The 22,234-nt window shown below is 43.4% G+C and overlaps 2 protein-coding genes across 2 annotated transcripts; one reads left to right on the top strand and one right to left on the bottom strand.

Moving 5' to 3' along the window:
• Window positions 1-991: 991 nt before the first annotated feature.
• hspa4l (heat shock protein 4 like) lies at window positions 992-16,819 on the bottom strand. The gene is made up of 19 exons (XM_047346267.1): window positions 16,444-16,819; window positions 11,590-11,647; window positions 10,540-10,680; window positions 10,270-10,392; window positions 10,082-10,181; window positions 9,870-10,003; window positions 9,539-9,783; window positions 7,550-7,626; window positions 7,318-7,469; window positions 7,102-7,208; window positions 6,856-6,989; window positions 5,663-5,859; window positions 3,596-3,670; window positions 2,952-3,095; window positions 2,370-2,495; window positions 2,175-2,282; window positions 1,947-2,066; window positions 1,703-1,864; window positions 992-1,618 (listed from the first exon to the last, which is right to left on the bottom strand). Exons 1-19 carry the CDS (start codon window positions 16,548-16,550, stop codon window positions 1,442-1,444), a joined length of 2,487 nt encoding a protein of 828 aa, XP_047202223.1. The 5' UTR covers window positions 16,551-16,819; the 3' UTR covers window positions 992-1,441.
• Window positions 16,820-18,491: 1,672 nt separating this feature from the next.
• On the top strand, window positions 18,492-22,004 carry chmp3 (charged multivesicular body protein 3). Its single transcript, XM_047344922.1, has 6 exons — window positions 18,492-18,649; window positions 19,074-19,134; window positions 20,345-20,524; window positions 20,607-20,728; window positions 20,854-20,968; window positions 21,103-22,004. Exons 1-6 carry the CDS (start codon window positions 18,605-18,607, stop codon window positions 21,240-21,242), a joined length of 663 nt encoding a protein of 220 aa, XP_047200878.1. The 5' UTR covers window positions 18,492-18,604; the 3' UTR covers window positions 21,243-22,004.
• Window positions 22,005-22,234: the final 230 nt, after the last annotated feature.

Below are 22,234 nucleotides of genomic sequence, written 5' to 3'. Positions count from 1 at the left end.
TATTGTGTCTTACTGCCAAAAGGACCAATACCTGTTTTAATGACTATTATATTAATGTGACCGAATGGCCAGAAAACTGATCTGACCTAAGCTACATGGAAAACTATAGGGGTATTGTCAGGAAGAAGATGAGATACCAGAGAGCTGAAGGCTGCTATTAAAGCAAACTGGGCTTCATTAACACCTCGGCAGAACCACAGCCGAATCACCTCAATTCATACAAAAGAAGCCCTAAACAAGTACCAAGCGCATGTGCATGTGCTTGAACAGTACAGTACAAGGACATACATTTAGTAGGCCCACATTTCTGTGTTGAACTTTTTTATATAGTTTGGATTTTCATTAGCTGTGAGCCATAATCAACTAAATTAACAGATTAACCTTTTCAGAGATAAGTAAATACCAAGAAGAGGAAGAGTATAACATCATAAAATGTAATAGCAATGAAACGTATTCTGTGTCCATGTTAGAATCAATGATCATGGATGCAGTTTAAAAACATATGTACTGTTTCTTTAAATTTTGGGTATAAAAAAAACTTAAATTAAAAGTTAAGCAGAAATTACATTTATATGGAAAGGCTCATAGTGTTTCATGTGATTTTTGCTCATATTAAGGCTCCATTATATTAGTGCAGTGAATGCATAAAGCATTAATGGAGAAAACAACTAAAAGCAAAGCTGATCTAACAGACCTAAAGCTCCTTTTCTAAATTCCTCATTTAAAGCTATAAAAAGACCTTTGTCTTCACATTTGTTGATAGAGATTAAAAGCATTTTGTTGGTAGACTGTCTTCACATCCCATGAATCGAGGCACAGTCGATCTCTTGAACATGATGGAGGTTTTAAAAGTAAATGCCTATTTTAGCCATCTTTACATTTTATTACTCTGAAAGAAGAAAAAAGTAATGAAAACATGGAATTTCCTAAATAAATGTGGTGTTCCACACATTTTCCTTGTAACATTAGAAATAAGACATTATTGCGCATATTTATTCAGTCTGATTTTATTTACTAAAATCATATTTACAGTTCCTAGACAGAAGCATCACCTTAACCCATTAGAAACAGATGAGTATTCAGGATTTGTATTTTCGCATGTGAACTAATTGTTCTGCATTAACAGTTGTTTGGACAGTACTTATTATTCTCACTGGTCTTTGGGATTACTGGTGATACTGGATGGATCTTTCTGATACAATCTGAATTTAACCAGTTACAGAACTCTTTTGTTTGCATGTGGAAGAGGAGAGAGAGACAAGCACAGCACTGTCACACATGGGAATGAACGGTTTGAAGGCTTAAGGTCCACTGGGTGAGGACACGAAAACAATCCACTGAGGAGGCTGGTGACGACTGAGACATGAGCCCAACTTTTATTTTTCTACTTCGTAGGAGGAGCATGATGGAAAACGAGGTGATGATTGTCAGAGTTCGGTCCTCAGTCCACTTCCATCTGTTTAGCTCCAGGCTTTGGGTGCTGGTTTCCCTTGTCGTCTGCTTCCTGCCTGGCTGTGGGGCCGTTGTGGGCCCCGCTGTTTTGATCGCTAACATCAGCAGCCTCCTCCACAACCGGCTTTGGCCTGTTGGTAACCGAACCACAAATGTCGTCCAGTTCCTGGATAGGATGGAAACTGACAGTTAGTGCAATTGGCATGTCTGAGCCTCACTAATGGTGCACATGTTAATTATCTGTTCATACCTGGAGTTTTGCAATGATTTCTGCTACTTTAACCACTGGGTCTTGAGTTATTGCTGCTTTGCTTTGTGCATTTATTTTGTTGTTCATCCAATCCATGCTTTCATTCACACACTTCTCCACAGCGCTCACGTCCTCTGGACTTAAATGTGAGAAACGTTCGTCCTTCAGAAAACAAGACAACAGTTAGGAAGAACTTTCAGGTTCATTAAGGAATTAAAGACAGATGCCTTTTTTTAAAGCTCACCTTCTGCTTGTAGCAATCTACAAACTTCATGTAGAGCTGCAGTTTCTTCCCAAGTTCTTCAAAAGCTCTCGGCCTTTCTTCACTCTCTCTGTGCCGCTCTTGTATGGGCTCACCAAACCTCTGGAAAATTACGTTATTTTAATGAGTACTGCCACTTTGAAATCTGCAGATTCCCATTAGATAGTAGAGATGTCATCTCAAAGGGCCAAAATGAAAATAAAGGCCAACCTTGAGAGCACCCAGCTTCTCCTCATAGATGTGTTTTGGTTGGTCCTCTCCTTCCTCATACAGCCAGTTCTCGGTGTCTTCCAGCATCAGCGTCAGCCGGTTACTGTCCTGTTACCAATGTCAGGAGCACCACATTGCTACGTCTGCTCAGTTATAAAAGTCTTTGTTGTGTTAAAGAGAAAATGTGGTAGTTACCTCCTCGGTGATGTACTTTTGAAACATCCCACAGAGCTTTTCCCGCAGATCGTACACGTACTCTTCTACTGCATTTTTAGCATCGTTCAGCTCTTTCACCAGTTTGTCCTGGCAAATCATCTGACGCTGGAAGGGAAAAAGTAAACGGTAAATATATTAAGTCCACCGAATACATGTCTGCAGAGCACACTGGGCGAGGGGCAAATAGACCCTGAACAACTGCCCTGTCCATGACGGGGCAACACAGAGACACACAGGACACATTTTTGTTTTGCTAAATTGAGAGAATGGACTTTTTTTTGGGTGTAATTAAATGTTGCTATGGGTGAAGACAGCTGAGCCACTTTTAAACCCTTTAACTCTTCTTTTGAAGCAGCAGCTAACACTGAGGCATATGTCCAAGGAGCACTTAACCTCTCACTTTTACACAATTAAAATAATTACATGAGGCAGAAAAGGGTTGTTGCATTAGAGCTACTGACATTCTCCTTTTACCATGCAGATGTTCTCCTTTTAGCATCTTCCACCTGTGTACTTCATATTTTGCATGACTCAGCTTTTAAAGGCGGCAGCATCTCTCACCTCATACTCCACAAAGTTAGTAAGAACATCTTCGTCCAGCTGCCGAATGCTGTTGGCCACAATGGGAAGATCAATACTCTTCACCTTGACTTTTGGCTTGCTGCCCTCAGCTGTTGCATCCTGCTTTTCTCCAGCTGCCCCTTCCTTGGACAAAATAATGGATGCACATATATGTTAAACATGCATTTGCATCAACAGAAAGGAGACACAAAGTAAAACCTCTACCAATTATTCTACAATTAATATTTTTCCATGTAATTTATGTCAGAATAAATGAATCAGTACAGTGTGAATAATCTGTTTCAGACCTGCAGGATCCCATTAGCATCAATTATCTAGGCATTCAGGAGACAACAGGATGTGTGTGTGACTCATACAATGCAAACCAGAGGTCCTCACTCCCTGGTCCTCAGGGCCTGCTGTCCTGCTTGTCTTAGATGTGTCCCTGTAGCCACACACCTGATTTAAATGAACTAAAAGGCTGTTTGCAGCACCTGATGCATGTGGAGGAGGTGATGTAATCATTTAAAACGGGAATGCTAGCACATGGACACATCTAAAACCTGTAGGACAGTGACTGTTGAGGACCAGGGAAGCTACATACTGTAAAACGTTGCACGTGTGTCAAATGGCGCCTGACTGACCTTACTGTTGGAGTTGCTGTCCTCATTCGGCTGGTCACCCTGGCTCTGACCCTCTTGCTCCACCTGCATTTTGCTCTAAGCAAAAACACATTGAGTTATTTCATACCAGCCATAGTAAGTATAAAAAAACAAGTTTTCTTATGTTTCAGGTGAGTATAAAACTGCAGTTCAGGTTGTTGCTACACAAACTGTATTATCTTCGCTCTTTCATAGTAAACAACAAGTCAAGTCTTTAAGTCAAGATGTTTGTAACAGAGTACTTGACTTCTTTGCAAAATTTGCTGTCATGCGATAGACTATATTAGTACTGCACAACATATGCAATCCCAATCATCACTACAATATACAGGGGTTGAACAATGAAACTGAAACACCTGGTTTTAGACCACAATCATTTATTAGTATGGTGTAGGGCCTCCTTTTGCGGCCAATACAGCGTCAATTCGTCTTGGGAATGACATATACAAGTCCTGCACAGTGGTCAGAGGGATTTTAAGCCATTCTTCTTGCAGGATAGTGGTCAGGTCACTACGTGATACTGGTGGAGGAAAACGTTTCCTGACTCGCTCCTCCAAAACACCCCAAAGTGGCTCAATAATATTTAGATCTGGTGACTGTGCAGGCCATGGGAGATGTTCAACTTCACTTTCATGTTCATCAAACCAATCTTTCACCAGTCTTGCTGTGTGTATTGGTACATTGTCATCCTGATACACGGCACCGCCTTCAGGATACAATGTTTGAATCATTAGATGCACATGGTCCTCAAGAATGGTTCGGTAGTCCTTGGCAGTGACGTGCCCATCTAGCACAAGTATTGGGCCAAGGGAATGCCATGATATGGCAGCCCAAACCATCACTGATCTACCCCCATGCTTCACTCTGGGCATGCAACAGTCTGGGTGGTACGCTTCTTTGGGGCTTCTCTACACCGTAACTCTCCCGGATGTGGGGAAAACAGTAAAGGTGGACTCATCAGAGAACAATACATGTTTCACATTGTCCACAGCCCAAGATTTGCGCTCCTTGCACCATTGAAACCGACGTTTGGCATTGGCATGAGTGACCAAAGGTTTGGCTATAGCAGCCCGGCCGTGTATATTGACCCTGTGGAGCTCCTGACGGACAGTTCTGGTGGAAACAGGAGAGTTGAGGTGCACAATTAATTCTGCCGTGATTTGGGCAGCCGTGGTTTTATGTTTTTTGGATACAATCCGGGTTAGCACCCGAACATCCCTTTCAGACAGCTTCCTCTTGCGTCCACAGTTAATCCTGTTGGATGTGGTTCGTCCTTCTTGGTGGTATGCTGACATTACCCTGGATACCGTGGCTCTTGATACATCACAAAGACTTGCTGTCTTGGTCACAGATGCGTCAGCAAGACGTGCACCAACAATTTGTCCTCTTTTGAACTCTGGTATGTCACCCATAATGTTGTGTGCATATCAATATTTTGAGCAAAACTGTGCTCTTACCCTGCTAATTGAACCTTCACACTCTGCTCTTACTGGTGCAATGTGTAATCAATGAAGACTGGCTACCAGGCTGGTCCAATTTAGCCTTGAAACCTCCCACACTAAAATGACAGGTGTTTCAGTTTCATTGTCCAACCCCTGTAAATGCTTCCAATATTGCAATCGTATAGGATTACTTGGATGCAATATTTGATAGGATATTATTTTTGAAGCAGCATGCATGCAAATTCTGAAGGCCAACAATATATTTTTGGCTGTTTGAAGGACAACCACTGTCCAGACATCCACACTGGATGTATAAATATGTTTTTAGACTACACCAGTTCATGTTCCCTGAGTCCAGGAGCCTTTTAATGCCCGATAATGTTCAGGTACTGGACTGCAAGACTTTCAGAAACTGTTGACACAGGCAGATTTAAAACATTACAGAAAAGTTTAATGAAAACTTGGATGACCCAACACATTTTGCACATAACTGTCTGAATGCTGCATACTTTTCCCATGAATCATACACCTATAAAACAGAATATTGTATGTTATTACACTACCAGTTTTCTGTGTAATATAGTCCGCGTGGAGATCAGAACCTTACCTGCTCCTCTGCTCTGCCTTCATTCTGTACCGGTGGCTCCGATTCAATCTGCATGTCCTCTGCTTCACCTTTCAGCTTCTCTATCAGCGACGCGCTGGACACGCTGAGAATGCCGTGAATGTTGATGCGCACTTTGACCTTCACCTTAGAACTGTCTCCGTCCGGCTGAGGAACCACGTTCCGCACAGAAAAGCAGCCTGGTAATAGACAAAGCCGGTTAATAAACCACTTCAATGACAGTGGCTACGTAAAATGCGTCTGAGTGATAATAGGAAGTTAAAAAGATGAACCTCCCACCTAAGAGGGCACAGGTAACAAATTTTAATATCTAACAGAAATAGCCTGAGTAAATACAAAGAGGAGATTTCAAATTATTATTTTATTTATTAAGGGTAAAAAGCTATTCAAACCAACCTGGTCTAGTGAGAAAAAGTAATGGATCCCCTTGTTAAATCATAAATTAATTGTGATTAAACACGGTGTGTCAAAAGCTGAGCTCAATTTCACCAAACTCATCCAGGCCAGATTTCTGCAAGATCTGTAAAATCAAGAAATCGATTAAGTTGGACCTGCCTGACAACATGAAGTAGGCTTAAAGATCTCAACAAGCAACACATCATGTTGATCTAAAGATGTTCAAGACAAGATAAGAAAAGAAGTCACTGGATCCATGAATTCTGCTCTTTACCATAAAATCCTGAAGGAAAATGTTTGTCTATTTCTGACTTTAATCTCAAGCACACTTGGGTTATGCAGCAGGATAATAGTCCAAAGCACAGCAGCAAGTACAATTCTGGATTGCTTGAAAGACAGAATAAAATGTAGCTTTTAGAACGACATAGCCAAAGTTTGGACCCAAATCCAATTGAGATGCTGTGGCTTGACCTTAAACAGGTTGCTCCAACCCGATCAGTTATCAAGGCCTACAGGTCAATTACTTTTCACATATAACCTGGTTGCTTTGGATAGCTTTTTCTCTTAATAAAATAAATCATCATTTAAAACTACATTCTGTGTTTATTTGATGATCTTTGTCTGATATTAAAACGTGTTTGGCATTTTTGACAAAAACAGAGTAATATCTCTATAGATGGAAAATATTTTTTCACTCTACTGTATAAGAACATGTTGTGGATAAGGTGTTCTTTTTGTAAAAGCAGGAGCAGCAAAAAAGGCAGAATCGGAACCAGTACCTATCCTGTGGTCTGGGTAGGGAAGCTCCTGAGAACTACTGTAGAACGCTTCCAGATCAAAAGGTTCCTTCTTGTGGAACGTGATCACTTTGGAGAAAGGAGCAGCATGGTTCTTACTGAAAACCTCGCACTCTCTGCAGTAGAAGGAAAAACAAACTTCGGTCTAATCTCCACGTTCTGCAGAGTAACAACTACAAAACACTATCATGGTGTTAATGAATTGAGCTTCTGACATGATATATTTACCCTAGTCCATCCTCTGTGGGGGATTTCCACCGGAGAGTGATCGGAAAAGGAACCACATCTGTGATGCAGAATTCCCGAACCTTAAATGCTGGAGACAAAATTGCGCACTGCATCCAAGCACAGAAAACACAAAGAGTGAATGCACTGTCTACATTCTGAGGCTAATGTCCTGAGTCACTAAAACTACAAGCTGCTGTTGTCAGAGAGGACTCCCACCTGAAGTGCACAGCCTCTGGCTACAGCTTCGTCAGCGTTGAGGGTGGTGCTGACGTCTTTGCAGAAAAATCGGGTGATTCTCTCTTTGATTGACGGGATTCTCGTGGCTCCTCCGACAATCTCCACTGCATAGATGTCGTCCCGACTCAACTCTATCCAAAAATCCACAAACACTACTGAGAAAAACCCTACCTTGTGATCAGATTGAGATAATATTTTCAGAGGTTCATACTTGATTGTTCAAAGGCTGTCTTCAGCGGCATCTCCACTCTCATCAGATACTGAGCGCACATTTCCTCAAACTGGGTCCTGTAGACACACAAAGAGCACTTACAATGTATATAAAGTCTACACAGCACTGTTAAACTGATTTAACAGTGGAGATGTAAAAAAATTAAAGCAAATAAATAATTTCTGACTTCTTCCAACTTCAAAATGACTTATAACCTGATAAAAAACATAAAGGTGCCCACCGTTTTATAACTGAGGCCTTAGATGTGTTTAGAATTATCTGCCACATTCAAACTCACGTTAAAAAGGATTCAGCACACAGCTTCCTATAAGGCTTTTTCTGACATTTTCTTAGTCACAGCTCCTAAAAAAAGGCAATGATCCACAGAGACCTTCCAAAGCATCAGAGAGATCTCACTGTTCAAAGGTATCAGTCAGGAGAAGGGTACAAAACGTTTCCAAGACAATATAGACCAGGGAACACATTGAAGACACTCATCATCAAGTGGAGAAACTATGGCGTGAAATTGGCAAGAAATGGACGTCCTACAACAGCTGATGAAAGATGAGGAGAAAACGGTTCAAGAAGGCTTGCAGGAGGTCTACAGGCGTAAAACAAAATGGGAGATTTTTTTAAGAAGAAAACCTCATTAGAGGTCTCCCAAAAGCATGAAGGATGGATCTGAGGAAATCAAGGTGGAGCACTTTGAATTATAAACCACTCCAAATACCAGTCAATAGGGTAGCAAAGGTTTGGGATTGGTCTGGCCAGAGCGTAGACCTGAACCCAATTAAAAATCTGTGGACTGACCTCCAAAGGGCTGTGCACAATCTGACAGATTTTAATCATTTTTTGCCTAAAAAGGGAGAACTATTGGCTAGTCAGGATGATCCATGTAGATAGACTGCTGCAGCGTGCAGTAGGTAAACCAAAAGCTGTGTCCACTGGTACAAGTACAGTAGTTTAACCCTTTGGGTTCCTTCAGGTTGTGCTGTACTTGTGCCCCTTGGACACAAAAAAAACACTATTTTAAAGTCGTCACTATACATACAATATTATTAATCTTTCTGAATTGTTATCGCTTTATATGCTAGTTTTGGTGATTGTTTTCATAAAAAAAATTAATTTTATTAATCTAATAATTTCTTATGTTTTATTGGAGGGAGTTATTATCTAAGCCTAGGGGTTTCAAAAACTGCCAACATAGATACTGAGGTATTTTATTTTATTTTTATTGTGTAAATCCATTCACTGTCTATACCCACTTATCCATGCAGGACTGAGGGGGGTTGGTGCCTATCTCCTGCTGTCATTGGGCGAGAGCCGGGGATACACCTTGAACAGGTTTCAAGTCCAACTCAGAAAGATCCATGCACACACACTCATACCTAAGGGCAAATTAGAGAGACCAATTAACCTATTGGTCATTTTTTAGGCTGTGGGAGGAAGCTGGAGTACCTGGAGAAACACTGATACTAATTTTGTGAAAACAGTTGTGAAAATAATTTTTTCCAATCCCATGTGTGCAAATTGGTAAAAATTCAGTTGCAGTAACATGAAAAAAATGTTAAGGGGCACAAAAATGCAGAAGAAACACAGACTTTTATTTTTTTAGTTTAAAAGGAATATTAGACACAACGGGTTAAAAACATAATTGAAATTTCTCCCAAAATACAGACCCTAGCCAGATTTTAGGCCATCACCTCAGCCAAAGTTATAAATGAATAAAAAGCACAAAAATTGTCAAGGCACCCCAGAGGGTTAAATATTGCAGCCACAATATTATATATTATATATTTCATATTTTCAACAAAGATGTGCAGGTTATATGTCACATTAAAAGTGGAAGATTTCTCTTGGCCTCACTTTTTAACATAACCCAAACCTGGTCTTTTAATGGGGGTGTGTACACCTTTTACATCCAGTGTATAATGATGTAGTCCTACATTAGGAGTGCTTTATCTAAAAGACAAAAAACAAAGAATTGACCTGTTCATCCTGCTGGAAACATCGATGTCATTCATGAAACACTCTATGTTGAGAGGCAGGTCAGAAGAGTTGGCACTCATAAGCTTTTTCATCTTTTCGCACTCTTGGTGCAGCCGCAGCAAAGCCCTCGGGTTGTCCCTCACATTCAGCTTGTACTTTGTCTTAAACTGCTCGCAGAAATAATCCACCAAGGCTTCATCAAAGTTACGCCCTCCGAGGTACGGGTCGAACGCTGCGGCAAGGACCTGACAAGTGATTGAGAACGCTTGGGCTTAAATTTAAATCATAAAATCACATGTAAATCTGTGGTTACAGGTTGAAAAAGGCTCACCTTGAGTTTCCCCTTGTTGAAAGCAGTGATGGACACTTGGAATGATGAATGTCCCATGTCCACAAACACCACATTTCTGGGCTTCTCTTCAGGAGCTGGGAGGTCTTGTTTATAGATGCCATAAGCCAACGCCACTGTTCAGAATAAAGTGTTTATTTGCATCATTTACATTTCCTTCAGCTTTTTCTGGGCATAAACCAAAGAACACTGACCTGCTGTGGTGTCGTTGATCAGCCGCAGACAGTTCAGCCCTGCAATCTGAGTCGCATCGAGGACTGACCGTCTCTCAGCGTCTGTGAAAAAGCTCGGGACCTGCAAGACCAGAAGCCGGGTATCAGTTAATTTCCCGGCACCATTCTGAGCTACGCTGACAGCAGTCAGAAATGTTTGAAGCGCTCACAGAGACCACGCAGTCCACCACCGGCTTCTTCAGCGCGCTCTCTGACGTCTCCTTCAGTTTGTTGAGCAGCATTCCGCTGATCTGCTCCACGGTGAAAACCTTCTCCTGATCCAAATACCGCACCTGTAAACAGTTCAAAATGATGAGGCCAGGTAAAAACGAGCTGAAGAAATATGCTTGAAGGGATTAATTTAAAGGACGATAATGATGTGCAGAGTCAGCAGAGCGTATTAAGAGAAACAGAACCAGTGACAGGGTAAAGTGCTCTACCTTAATTCCGGTGCTTCCATTGGCCAGCTTGTGTAGGTTGTAAGGCAGTTTGCTTTTCTCTGATTGGACGAACGGGTCATCAAATGCTCGGCCATGAAACTTTTTGAAGCCATGTACAGTATTTCTGAAGTTTGTTATAATCTGATAGAAACGCAGAAGAAACATTTTGGAAAGTTATGAACTACAGAAGAGCTTTTAGATGCAATCTGAACAGCTGATTTTATGTGTGATTCGCTGGTATAGGATGTTATTAAATACAGCGCTCCGCCTGTGTGTAATTCAGAAGGCTGTCCTTTTTCTTTTCTTTCAGCCTTCAGGCATGGTTTACGATTTGTAAATAATAACATCATTGTGGTCCTTAATATTATTGTAGTCACTCTTGAGTATTATTAACTTTTTTCTGCACTACCTCTTCAAAAACCTTCTCATTTATCCTGGTCCCATGGCCAATCAGTGAACAGCAGTCTGTTCACATCACATGTAGTCTCTAGTCAGCCCTGGTTTTACCTGCTCAGGAGCAGGGACCAAAAAACTATTTAGCGGTACGGAAAAAATAGCATTGGAAAGCAAGCCGAGTGGAGCGGAGCTGGGCTAAATAGAGCCAGTGGAAAGAGGGCAAAGGTTCCACATGTTGTGTGTTCAGGAGTGGTGTCCTCCATACCTTGGTTGTAACGAGTGGTTATTTCAGCTGCTGTTGCTATTCCACCATCTTAAACAAGTCTCCTTCTTCTCTGACCTCTGACATGAACAGGGCATTTACTGGATATTTTCTCTTAATTCGGACCATTCTATGTAAATCTGTAAGATGGTTTCCAATGAAAATCCCAGGAGATCAGCAATTTCTGAAATACTCCAAACCCTTCTTCTCCATTCTGATGCTAAACTTCAGCAGTGTGTCTTTTTAAAACACCTGGTTGCCTAACTTAGTTCAGTTGATGCCATGTGATTTGCTGATTCTTGATTGGAGTAAACAAGCCATCGAACAGATGTACCCAATGGAGTGGTGGGTAAGAATACAACTAGGAGACAAAATGGTATGGCATATCTTACCTGACTCTTGGCTGCATTTCCAATCATCCGGTTTTTGGAGGCCAAAGACACACAAGCCCTTAATGCAATCAAACACAGGAGTATATTAGAAGGGATGTAAGGCGTGTAGCAGCATAAGGAGATGTGATAGACTGAATATTTTACACATTGAGTGCTGAGATTAGGAAAATGTCACAGGGGAGTCTGAGGAAGAACCACAAAGTGTGGCAGTGAAATAAACCAGTTCACCTTCAGAATTCAGCTCATCCTGTCTGAAATGAGGAAAACAGGAACCACCTTGATGCAACTCTGTCACAGTGCTGAAAATGTGTTATTTAGGGTATTTGGAGTAAAAGCTATTTAATCCCCCCCTGGGCCTCCTCCCGGTGGGACATGCCTGGAACACCTCCCGAGGAAGGCGTCCAGGAGGCATCCGGTATAGATGTCCGAGCCAGCTCAACTGGCTCCTCTCGATGTGGAGGAGTAGTGGCTCTACTCCGAGCCCCTCCCGGATGGCCGAACTCCTCACCCTATCTCTAAGGGAGTGCCCGGCCACCCTACGGAGGAAGCTCATTTCAGCCGCTTGTATCCGGGATCTCGTTCTTTCGGTCATGACCCAAAGTTCATGGCCATAGGTGAGGGTAGGAACGTAGACCGACCGGTAAATTGAGAGCTTTGCTTTTCGGCTCAGCTCTCTCTTCACCACAATGGACCGGCACAGCGCCCCCATTACTGTGGCAGCCGCACCGATCCGTCTGTCAATCTCCCGCTCCATTCTTCCCTCACTCGTGAACAAGACCCCGAGATACTTAAACTCTTCCACTTGAGGCAGGAACTCCCCTCTGACCTGAAGACGACAAGCCACCCTTTTCTGGTCGAGAACCATGGCCTCGGACTTGGAGGAGCTGATCTTCATCCCAGCCGCTTCATAATCGGCTGCGAACCGCCCCAGTGCATGCTGTAGGTCTTGGCTAGAAGGGGCCAGCAGGACCACGTCATCCGCAAAAGGAAGAGACGAAATCCACTGGTCCCCAAACCAGACCCCCTCCGGCCCTTGGCTGCGTCTAGAAATCCTGTCCATAAAAGTTATGAACAGGACCGGTGACAAAGGGCAGCCCTGCCGGAGTCCAACATGCACCGGGAAGAGGTCCGACTTAGTGCCGGCAATGCGGACCAAACTCCTGCTCCGCTCATACAGGGACCGGATGGCCCCTAGTAAAGGGCCCCCGATTCCATACTCCTGGAGCACCCCCCACAGGGACACAGTCGAATGCTTTCTCCAGGTCCACAAAACACATGTGGACCGGTTGGGCAAACTCCCATGAACCCTCAAGTACCCTGTAGAGGGTATAGAGCTGGTCCAGTGTTCCACGGCCGGGACGAAAACCACACTGGTTTGCCAGAATCGCTTCAAGGCCAACCGGTTGTCCTTCTCCATGGCCTCACCGAACTCTTCCCAGGCCCGAGTTTTTGCCTCTGCCACAGCCCGGGCCGCGGCACGCTTGGCCTCACGGTACCCGTCAGCCGCCTCAGGAGTCCCACAAGCCAACCACAGCCGATAGGACTCCTTCTTCAGCTTGACAGCATCCCATACTGCCGGTATACCCTGTAGAAGGTATAGAGCTGGTCCAGTGTTCCACGGCCGGGACGAAAACCACACTGCTCCTCCTGAAGCCGAGGTTCGACTATCGGCCGGACTCTCCTCTCCAATACCCTGGCGTAGGGCTTTCCAGGGAGGCTGAGGAGTGTGATCCCCCTGTAGTTGGAACACACCCTCCGGTCACCCTTCTTATCTAGGGGGACCACCACCCCAGTCTGCCAATCCAAAGGCACTGTCCCCGTCCACCACGCAATGTTGAAGAGGCGTGTCAACCATGACAGCCCCACAACATCCAAAGACTTGAGGTACTCAGGGCGGATCTCATCCAACCCCGAAGCCCTGCCACCACGGAGCTTTTTAACCACCTTGGTGACTTCAGCCCGGGTGATGAAAGAGTCCAACCCCGAGTCCCCAGCCTCTGTTTCCACCAGGGAATGCGTGATGGCAAGATTGAGGAGATCCTCGAAGTACTTCTTCCACCGCCCAATAATGTCCCCAGTCGAGGTCAGCAGCTCCCCACCCCCACTATAAACAGTGTTGGTGAAGCCTGCTTCCCCCTCCTGAGGCGCCGGACGGTTTGCCAGAATGGCTTCGGGGCCAACCGGTAGTCCTTCTCCATGGCCTCACCGAACTCCTACCAGGTCCGAGTTTTCGCCTCTGCCACCACCCGGGCTGCGGCACGCTTGGCCCCACGGTACCCGTCAGCCGCCTCAGGAGTTCCACAAGCCAACCACAGCCGATAGGACTCCTTCTTCAGCTTGACAGCGTCCCTTAAAGTCGGTGTCCACCACCGGGTTCGGGGATTGCCGCCGTGACAGGCACCGCAAACCTTACGGCCGCAGCTACAGGCAGCAGCATCGACAATAGATGCGGAAAACATGGTCCACTCGGACTCTATGTCTCCAACATCCCTCGGAATCTGGTCAAAGCTCTCCCGGAGGTGAGAGTTGAATACATCCCTGGCCAAGGGGTCCGCCAGACGTTCCCAGCAGACCCTCACTATGCACTTGGGCCTGCCAAGTCTGTCCGGCTTTCTCCTCCCCCAGCGGATCCAACTCACCACCAGGTGGTAATCAGTGGACAGCTCAGCCCCTCTCTTCACCCGAGTGTCCAAAACATGCGGCCGAAGGTCTGATGATACGACAACAAAGTCGATCATTGACCTCCTGCCTAGGGTGTCCTGGTGCCAAGTGCACTGATGGACACCCTTATGTTTGAACATGGTGTTCATTATGGACAATCCATGACTAGCACAGAAGTCCGATAACAAAACACCACTCGGATTCAGATCGGGGAGGCCATTCCTCCCGATCACTCCTGTCCAGGTGTTACTGTCGTTTCCCATGTGGGCGTTGAAGTCCCCCAGCAGAATAATGGAGTCCCCGGGAGGGGCACTATCCAGCACCCCCTACAGGGACGCCAAGAATGCCGGGTACTCCGCACTACCACTCGGCCCCTAGGCTGAAATGATAGTCAGAGACCTCTCCCCAACCCGAAGGCACAGGGATGTGACCCTCTCATCCACTGGGGTAAACCCCAACACTAGACGGCTGAGCTGGAGGGCGACAAGCAAACCCACCCCAGCCCACCGCCTCTCCCCGTGGGCCACTCCAGAGTAGAAGAGAGTCCAGCCCCTCTCGAGGAGTCCAGAGCCCACGCTGTGCATGGAGGCGAGCCCGACTATTTCTAGTCGATATCTCTCAACCTCCCGCACAAGCTCAGGCTCCTCCCCCCCCAGCGAGGTGACATTCCACGTCCCTAGGGCCAGCCTAAGGATCCGGGGATCGGGCTGCCGAGGTCTCCACCTTCGTCCGCCGCCCAATCCTCTTTGCACCGGTCCCTCACGGTTCCCCCTGCAGGTGGTGGGCCCACTGGGGGATGGTCTCGCCTATCTCGTTTGGGCTTGGCCTGGCCGGGTCCCGCGAGGAGCAACCCAGCCACCAGGCGCTCTCCGAAGAGTCCCGACCCCAGGCCTGGCTCCAGGATGGGACCCCGGCTCCGCCGTACCGGACGACGTCACGTGCCTCGATTTTGTAGTCGTCATTAGCGGTTCTTGAACCGTTTTTTGTCTGACCCGTCATCTAGAGCCTGTTTGCCATGGGAGACCCTACCAGGGGCATTTAAGCCCCAGACAACATAGCCTCTAGGATCATTCGAGCACTCAAACCCCTCCACCACGTTAAGGTGGCAGTTCAAGGAGGACCATGCATTTTTCTCTATTCCAGACAATCCTGAAAGAGAACCTCTGGCCATCAGTTTGTGACCTTAAGCTCAAGTGCAACCCAAACTCATGTCCCCCTCTGAATGGCTGAAAAAAAAAAATAAGGTTTTGGAATGGCCTAGCCAAAGTTCAGATGTAAATCTAACTGAGATGCTATGGCAACCCCATAAACAGGAATTTTCAGGATTTGAAAACCATCCAGTGTGACTGAATTATAACAGTCCCTTGTTTCTGCCAAGGGTGACACAACCAGATAGCTTTTTCCACTTAATAAATAAAATCATACTTTGAAAATTTCATTTTGTGTTTACTTAGGTTATATTTGTCAGATTTTAAAAATTAGTTTGCTGATCTGAAACACTTAGATGAATTATTAAAGCAAAAACAGAAGGAATCTGTGAGGCATACTTTATCATGTCACTGTAATTGCAACTGTGTTACAATTCTCGCAACGTGATGGGATCCAGTTCCCACTGGCTGCCAGTGACAAGGCACTCCCTAGTTTCACCTTGCCACACAAATATTCACTGCTCCATTTAGTCAAGTGCAGCAGCACATCCCTGCAAGAAGCTGCTGCAAATGCAGTTTGGACACACTGAAGCCAGCATGGACATAACTTAGAATAATGTCTGTTATCCTGGATGTGCGAGTGTCGTTTTGGGATGAAGTCAGTAGCATTTCTGGACTGGATCCTGGAGAATTTTATGGAGGCGAGGCAGTGTTTCAGGGTCATACAACACCCAGTGTCGCTGTGTTATGTTAACATGTATTGCTCTAAAATATAGCTGATATTTCCATGCCACATAATTAACACCATGACATCTTTGGGTTTCTTCATTCAGTTGGTGCACGACACAGGTTTAACTTCAGATTACTGCCACTTAGAATAACCCATCAGCACCAGGCCTGGACCGGTACCTGGCCTAGAGTTCACCGCCACCAGAACCTACGATGCATGAGCAGGACTACCACTGCGCGCAGCCAATGCGTCCTTTAGACTAAATATTGCGTAACAACCCTGCCGTCCATGATGCTGTTCTACGTTAATACTCACGGTGTGCATCTGTCACTGTATTCATTGGCCACCGTTTCAATGCCGCCGCTCCTGGCCACAGCGATGTAACAGTTCTGGAAACCCACATCGATGCCAACCACTGACATGATGAGCACCTAAATGCACCTTCTCTGAGTTCTCCTGCGCAAAACCCGCACTGACAAGAGACTAGGTCTCCAGTTCTGCAAACAAAGCCAGGCTTCCTGGGGCTGAACAAAGTGACTTATCCGCTCTTATGTAAGCTGGGCTGTTTATAGCAAACTCGTTCAGAGTAATCCCTGAAGAGACGAGGTCCAGAACGGATTCTCCAACTCCGAGGCCGCCCTAACATCACCCAGTACCACTGACGGCGAGGATGCTGCTCGAACCCGCCCCTAAAACTCTCTGATTGGCTGCGTCCCGTTCAGAGGGCTGCACGTCATTGGCGCATCAGCCAATCGATCACAGAACAATCTAGAACCTCACGGTGAAAATGGCGCTTGTTTACGTCACTGAACCAAGGGGGTGACGTTGCGAGCACGTTTGCTCTCAATTCAGCCTCTCAGGTGAGAGCTTCTGCCCTCAGCTGCCTCGCCGCTGACACACACACACACACACACACACACACACACACACACACACATACACACACACACACACACACAGTTAGGGTTTTTCTATCCTTAATGGACTTTGCATTGTCTTCCATTCTTTTTTCATTCGGTTATATGGCCTAACTCTGACTCTTACCCTAAACCTAACCTTAAACGTAATTCACAACCTAGTCCTAAACCTAACCCCTAATCCAACAACAGCTTTTTCCCTCATGGGGACTAGGCTTTGGTCCCCACAAGCTGTTATAACTGAATTACATGCACACACACACACCATTGTTTTTCATATAGTCCTGAAATCGGCATACAAACATAATTTAGTCTCACCAGTTCTATCAGGGCCAATGGGCCAAAAGTCTAGCAAACTATTGTGAGGAGCTTGTGGAAGGATACCCGAGGCAAGTCTACCAAATACTAATCATGTAAATTTAGGAATTAAAAATCTAGATTTTCTCTCTCATTCTTCTGGCATTTAGCAAATAGAAAAAACTTTGGAAGAAAATTACTTCAATATATTTTTACTCATAGAAGTCAAAAGTAGTCCTTAAAAAAATTACTTAAGAGTAAAAAAAGTATTTGTCAAAAAGAAAAGCTACTCAAGTACTGAATAGCTGTTTGATCATTACATCTGATTTAATTTGTGAACATGATGTAAACAGAAGGAAAACAATATACAGTTTTGTTCTGGTATTTTGAAGAATAAATTAAAATTTAGAAAAAACAAATAACATTATTACAAAATGAATAACTCAGGCAGAAAAAAAACACATTTTCAAATCTTTTATTCAGAACATAAAACTTTTGAAATCAGAACTTAAAGTAGGTAATGTATATATGTTAGTATCGTATAAAGTACTTTCAGTGACATCGTACTGTATATTGTTGACTTAACCTCCAAATGGCTCCACAGGATTAGCAGATAAAAATGTAATTAGAACAATAAAGCTTGTTTACAAACCAGAAGTCTCACTTTAACATAAACTATGTAGATAAGCTGTATTTTTGATTAAAACTTCTTTGTTCTTCATTCAGTAAGGAAACTAAAGGCGCGCTGATAAGCCAATAAATTGCGTATAAATTAAATTGGATAATTACGCTGCAGTGAACCTACTCATAGTTGTACGTTTTTTTCAAAACGTTACTCAAGTAAATGTTAGTTACTCCTCGCCTCTGGCACCTTTTATACAGTGTATGTAAATAGCTGGTTTCAACTGTATTCCATCACTGTGAAATAATGTGAAAAATAACTCATGTGTTTTATACTCAAACTTGTAGGAAATAAGAAGATGGGACTCCTTACAAACATTTAAAGGTGCCATAGATCTGTCCTTGTCCTTTTTCTGTTTTTAAACGGCTTTCTTGTTTTAAGTGTCTCGTTCGGTTTCAGCTTCACTACGACACTTTTAGGTTTGCTTAGTGGTTGAGAACCGTGTGGACTGAAGGTTTTTTCATGTCTGAATGCAGCCCGAGTGACCCGTTTGTAAACCAGGAAGTGCTCGTAAAACAAGCTCGCCCAGCTAGCTGGTTTTAGTTAGAGAGGTTAGTTTGGTTTAAACCCAGCACACAACATGGGGCTGTTCGGCAGGACACCGGATAAACCCCCCAAAGAGCTTGTGAGTACTTTATGGCGAATATTTGGAGTCACTATTTGAATTCAGATCGTAGTTAGACGTGTGCAGAAAGTCTCTCTCAACTGGCTAACGCTAGCTGTCAGTGTGACCACCGCGGACTGAACTGTAATATTTTTCTCGATACCAACACTGCTGTTGTTACTAACTGAATAAATGATTCACATCCTGTTAAAAATAAGCCGCGGTTGTTGTTTGTAATTGTTTTCATTCACTGTTGTGGAAGGTATGTCTGTTAGTCTACATGCTCTCAGTTGTCAGTCCCATCAATGTAAACAAACCCGGATGATGTTTCTGCTGCTATGACATTAGGTCAGCTTTATTAATACATGAATATATAATGTTTACAAATACAGTGCAGCTGTTAGTGATGTTCTAACTCCGTTCGTTTTCCAATGTGTCATTGCAGATTAATGAGTGGTCTCAGAAAATTAGAAAGGAGATGAGAGTGATTGACAGACAAATTCGAGGTAAGGGTCAGAAAGATTTCTGGTCATTAAAAAATGACATTTCTGCATACAACAAAACTGCCACTGCATATAATTTTCAAGTATTCAATAAATGAAATAATAGTGGTTGACATATTTAACTGGATTATGCAAAGCAAGTTCTAAATCAGCACAATCAAAAAATAACCAAACTATAATCTGTCATTGTTGTTATTTGTCATTGTAGAAACAGTAGACTATGGTGCTTTACTTGTTTTTGTTGTTTTTACAGATTTTCATTAAAGCTCGTGAACCATTTTCACATTTCTTGATGTTTACAAATAAAACAGTCAGATTTTCCACAACTCATGTTGCAAACGGAAAAGAGTTGCCTAATTTCAGTCGAGATAAAGGAAATAATATACTTGGTATTTGTTTATTAAATTTCAGTTTATTTATATAGCACCAATTCACAACCAATCTCACATCAAAGTACTCTACAAGTAAATCTGCTTCATTCCACATCCAGGGTCAGCAGCTGGAATATCCTTACATTATTACATATCTGTGTGTAAGCAAATTCTGTGTAATATTATTAGTTTGATTAAAAATTTTGGTGGTTTTAATTTAAATTTTTTAATTATCAACATGTATTTTCTTTACTGGTTTAGAGATCATCTGTTTAACTGTGTTTCTCTTTGAGAAAAAGAAACCAACAGAGCTTCTGCTGCCATTAATCGACAGTACCCCAGTGCTTCTGTGTTTTGTGTGTCTGCTTTCTGTCCTTCCAACTCCCAGTCGATTGAGGCAGACTTCTCCTCACAGTGAGCATGGTTCTGGTTCTGTTGGTGGTTTCTGCCTGTTTTAAGGGAATTGGTCCTTTCCACTGTGCTTACCCAGGAGGAGGGATTGCTGCAAAGTCAATGACTCAATGAAATCGGCTGCGCTTCCTTAGATAACGTTTTAATAATTGGCATTTTAAATTTAATTTAGCTGCATTGTCTTATAACTTGGATTGAAATGGAATGCATTTAACTGAATCTTATTCTGTTCATATGATTTTATTGATCTAATAATAAACTATATATCTGATACATCAGTTGTTCCCATTTTTCCTTGTAAAGTTCCTTGGAATGACATTTGTTTTGAATGGTGCTACGTCAATAAACTAAATTAAAAGGAATAACAGTTGTAAACACAGTAGGTTGTAATTAGCAGCATGTGTTGTTGCTTACGTAGCCTTTTCTTTCAGATATTCAAAGAGAGGAGGAAAAGGTTAAACGATCCATCAAAGATGCTGCCAAAAAGGGACAGAAAGATGTTTGTGTGGTCCTCGCAAAGGAAATGATTCAGTCAAAACGGGCTGTCACAAAACTATATGCCTCCAAAGCTCAAATGAACTCGGTGCTTCTCAGCATGAAGAATCAACTGGGTGAGTGGTGGAGCGCAGCCTCCTTCGTTAGGTAGCACACCTCCTGTTGTGGTCTGCTCAGTCACATTTTTTTGTTTTTTAGCCGTGGTTCGTGTAGCTGGCGCCCTGCAGAAGAGCACAGAAGTTATGAAAGCCATGCAGAATCTAGTCAAAATCCCAGAGATCCAGGCCACAATGAGGGAACTTTCAAAGGAGATGATGAAGGTCAGCAGTATTCAGTTGATTGAACCTATGAAGAAGAATAAAACTACAATCTAATAAATAACATTTGCTATCAATAAAGGGGCAAGTAATACTTAAGTGTACATTTCTTTGGGGAAAACTTTTAGGCTGGCATCATTGAGGAAATGCTGGAGGACACATTTGAGAGCATGGAAGATGGAGAGGAGATGGAGGAGGCAGCAGAGGAGGAAGTTGACAAGATCCTCTTTGAGATTACAGCAGGTGGGGATTTTAGGGGAAAACCATTAAGCACATTTCTGTTTTGTTGTAGATTTTAATTTCTACACATTTATAAAAACTAATGCACTTTTAAACCAATGAAACTTAACATGTTTGGTTCTGCTCTGGTCTGTTAGGGGCTCTTGGTAAAGCTCCAAGCAAAGTCACGGATGCCCTTCCAGAACTGCAACCTGCTGGAGCAGCTGCTGCCTCGGACGAAGAGACGGAGGAGGACATTGAAGCCATGCAGTCCAGACTGGCAGCTTTGAGGAGCTAAAGCACTCTGTTGGTGTTACAGTTTGCACAGGGACAGAAATAATTCTCCACAGTGATGAGCATCCTCTGCTTCATGCTCTAGTTTTACATTGTCATCTAGGTTAACATTGTGGTACAACAGTTAAAGTTCTGTTTATTTTAACACGGCCCACTAAAAGGGTGGTGTCTTCTGTTATCTGCAGTGACTCTAGCTGTGTCGTTATTCTCCAAAGTCAATCAGAAGGTTTATGGAGGTGTATATAATGTATGTATGAACAGCCTTCTGTGCCTACAATGGTTATTCTCTCTCGTTCTGTCTTAACGTACAGGAGTGTTTATGATCCAGAGTGACCGGGTGTGGATGAATCGTGTCACAGAGGGTATCCTCTTCATCATCTTCAGCAGCAATTTTAATCTCTTAGGAAACTTTCTGTATCTTTACCAGGAACTAATCAGCCTACAATATCTGAAACACTAGAAGTGGTGGGCAGAAGTGATGTCTGTTAATTTTCTGTATATTCATGAATATATCTATTCTTTATGTGGTCATAAGTGTTAAGAATGCTCACAATAAAATACTACTTCTACCCATGTTTTGCAGTAAGTTTCAGCTTGTTCAATGCTTGACTTTGAGTCATGATTGATTTCTCGAAAAGAAGATGCAAAGGAAGTAGAATAACTGGTTACTGCAGAGTATATGTATCATTAAGTATTGTGTGTATAATTTTTCTATGTGGATGGGTGAAAGCAAACAACCAATAAAGTTTTAGGAAGAAAAATGTCAGTTCTTGACCTGTGTCTGCTCTCAGTATTGATCCCACACTTAAAGCTTGTTTGGGGAACGTGAACCTGCCAGCCACCGACGTCTCAGCAGTTCAGGGAACACACTGCACAATGAACTCAAGGTCCTGCCTGGAACTTAAAAAAATCTTACATTTCTAATTAGGGATGCATGATATATTGGCGTGAACATCTGTATCGGACGATGTTAGCCATTTTTTAACATATCAGTAT

This window comes from Girardinichthys multiradiatus, chromosome 19, assembly GCF_021462225.1.
Source record: "Girardinichthys multiradiatus isolate DD_20200921_A chromosome 19, DD_fGirMul_XY1, whole genome shotgun sequence".
Taxonomy (NCBI): Eukaryota; Metazoa; Chordata; class Actinopteri; order Cyprinodontiformes; family Goodeidae; genus Girardinichthys; species Girardinichthys multiradiatus.
This window is presented reverse-complemented; position numbering and strand designations above follow the sequence as displayed.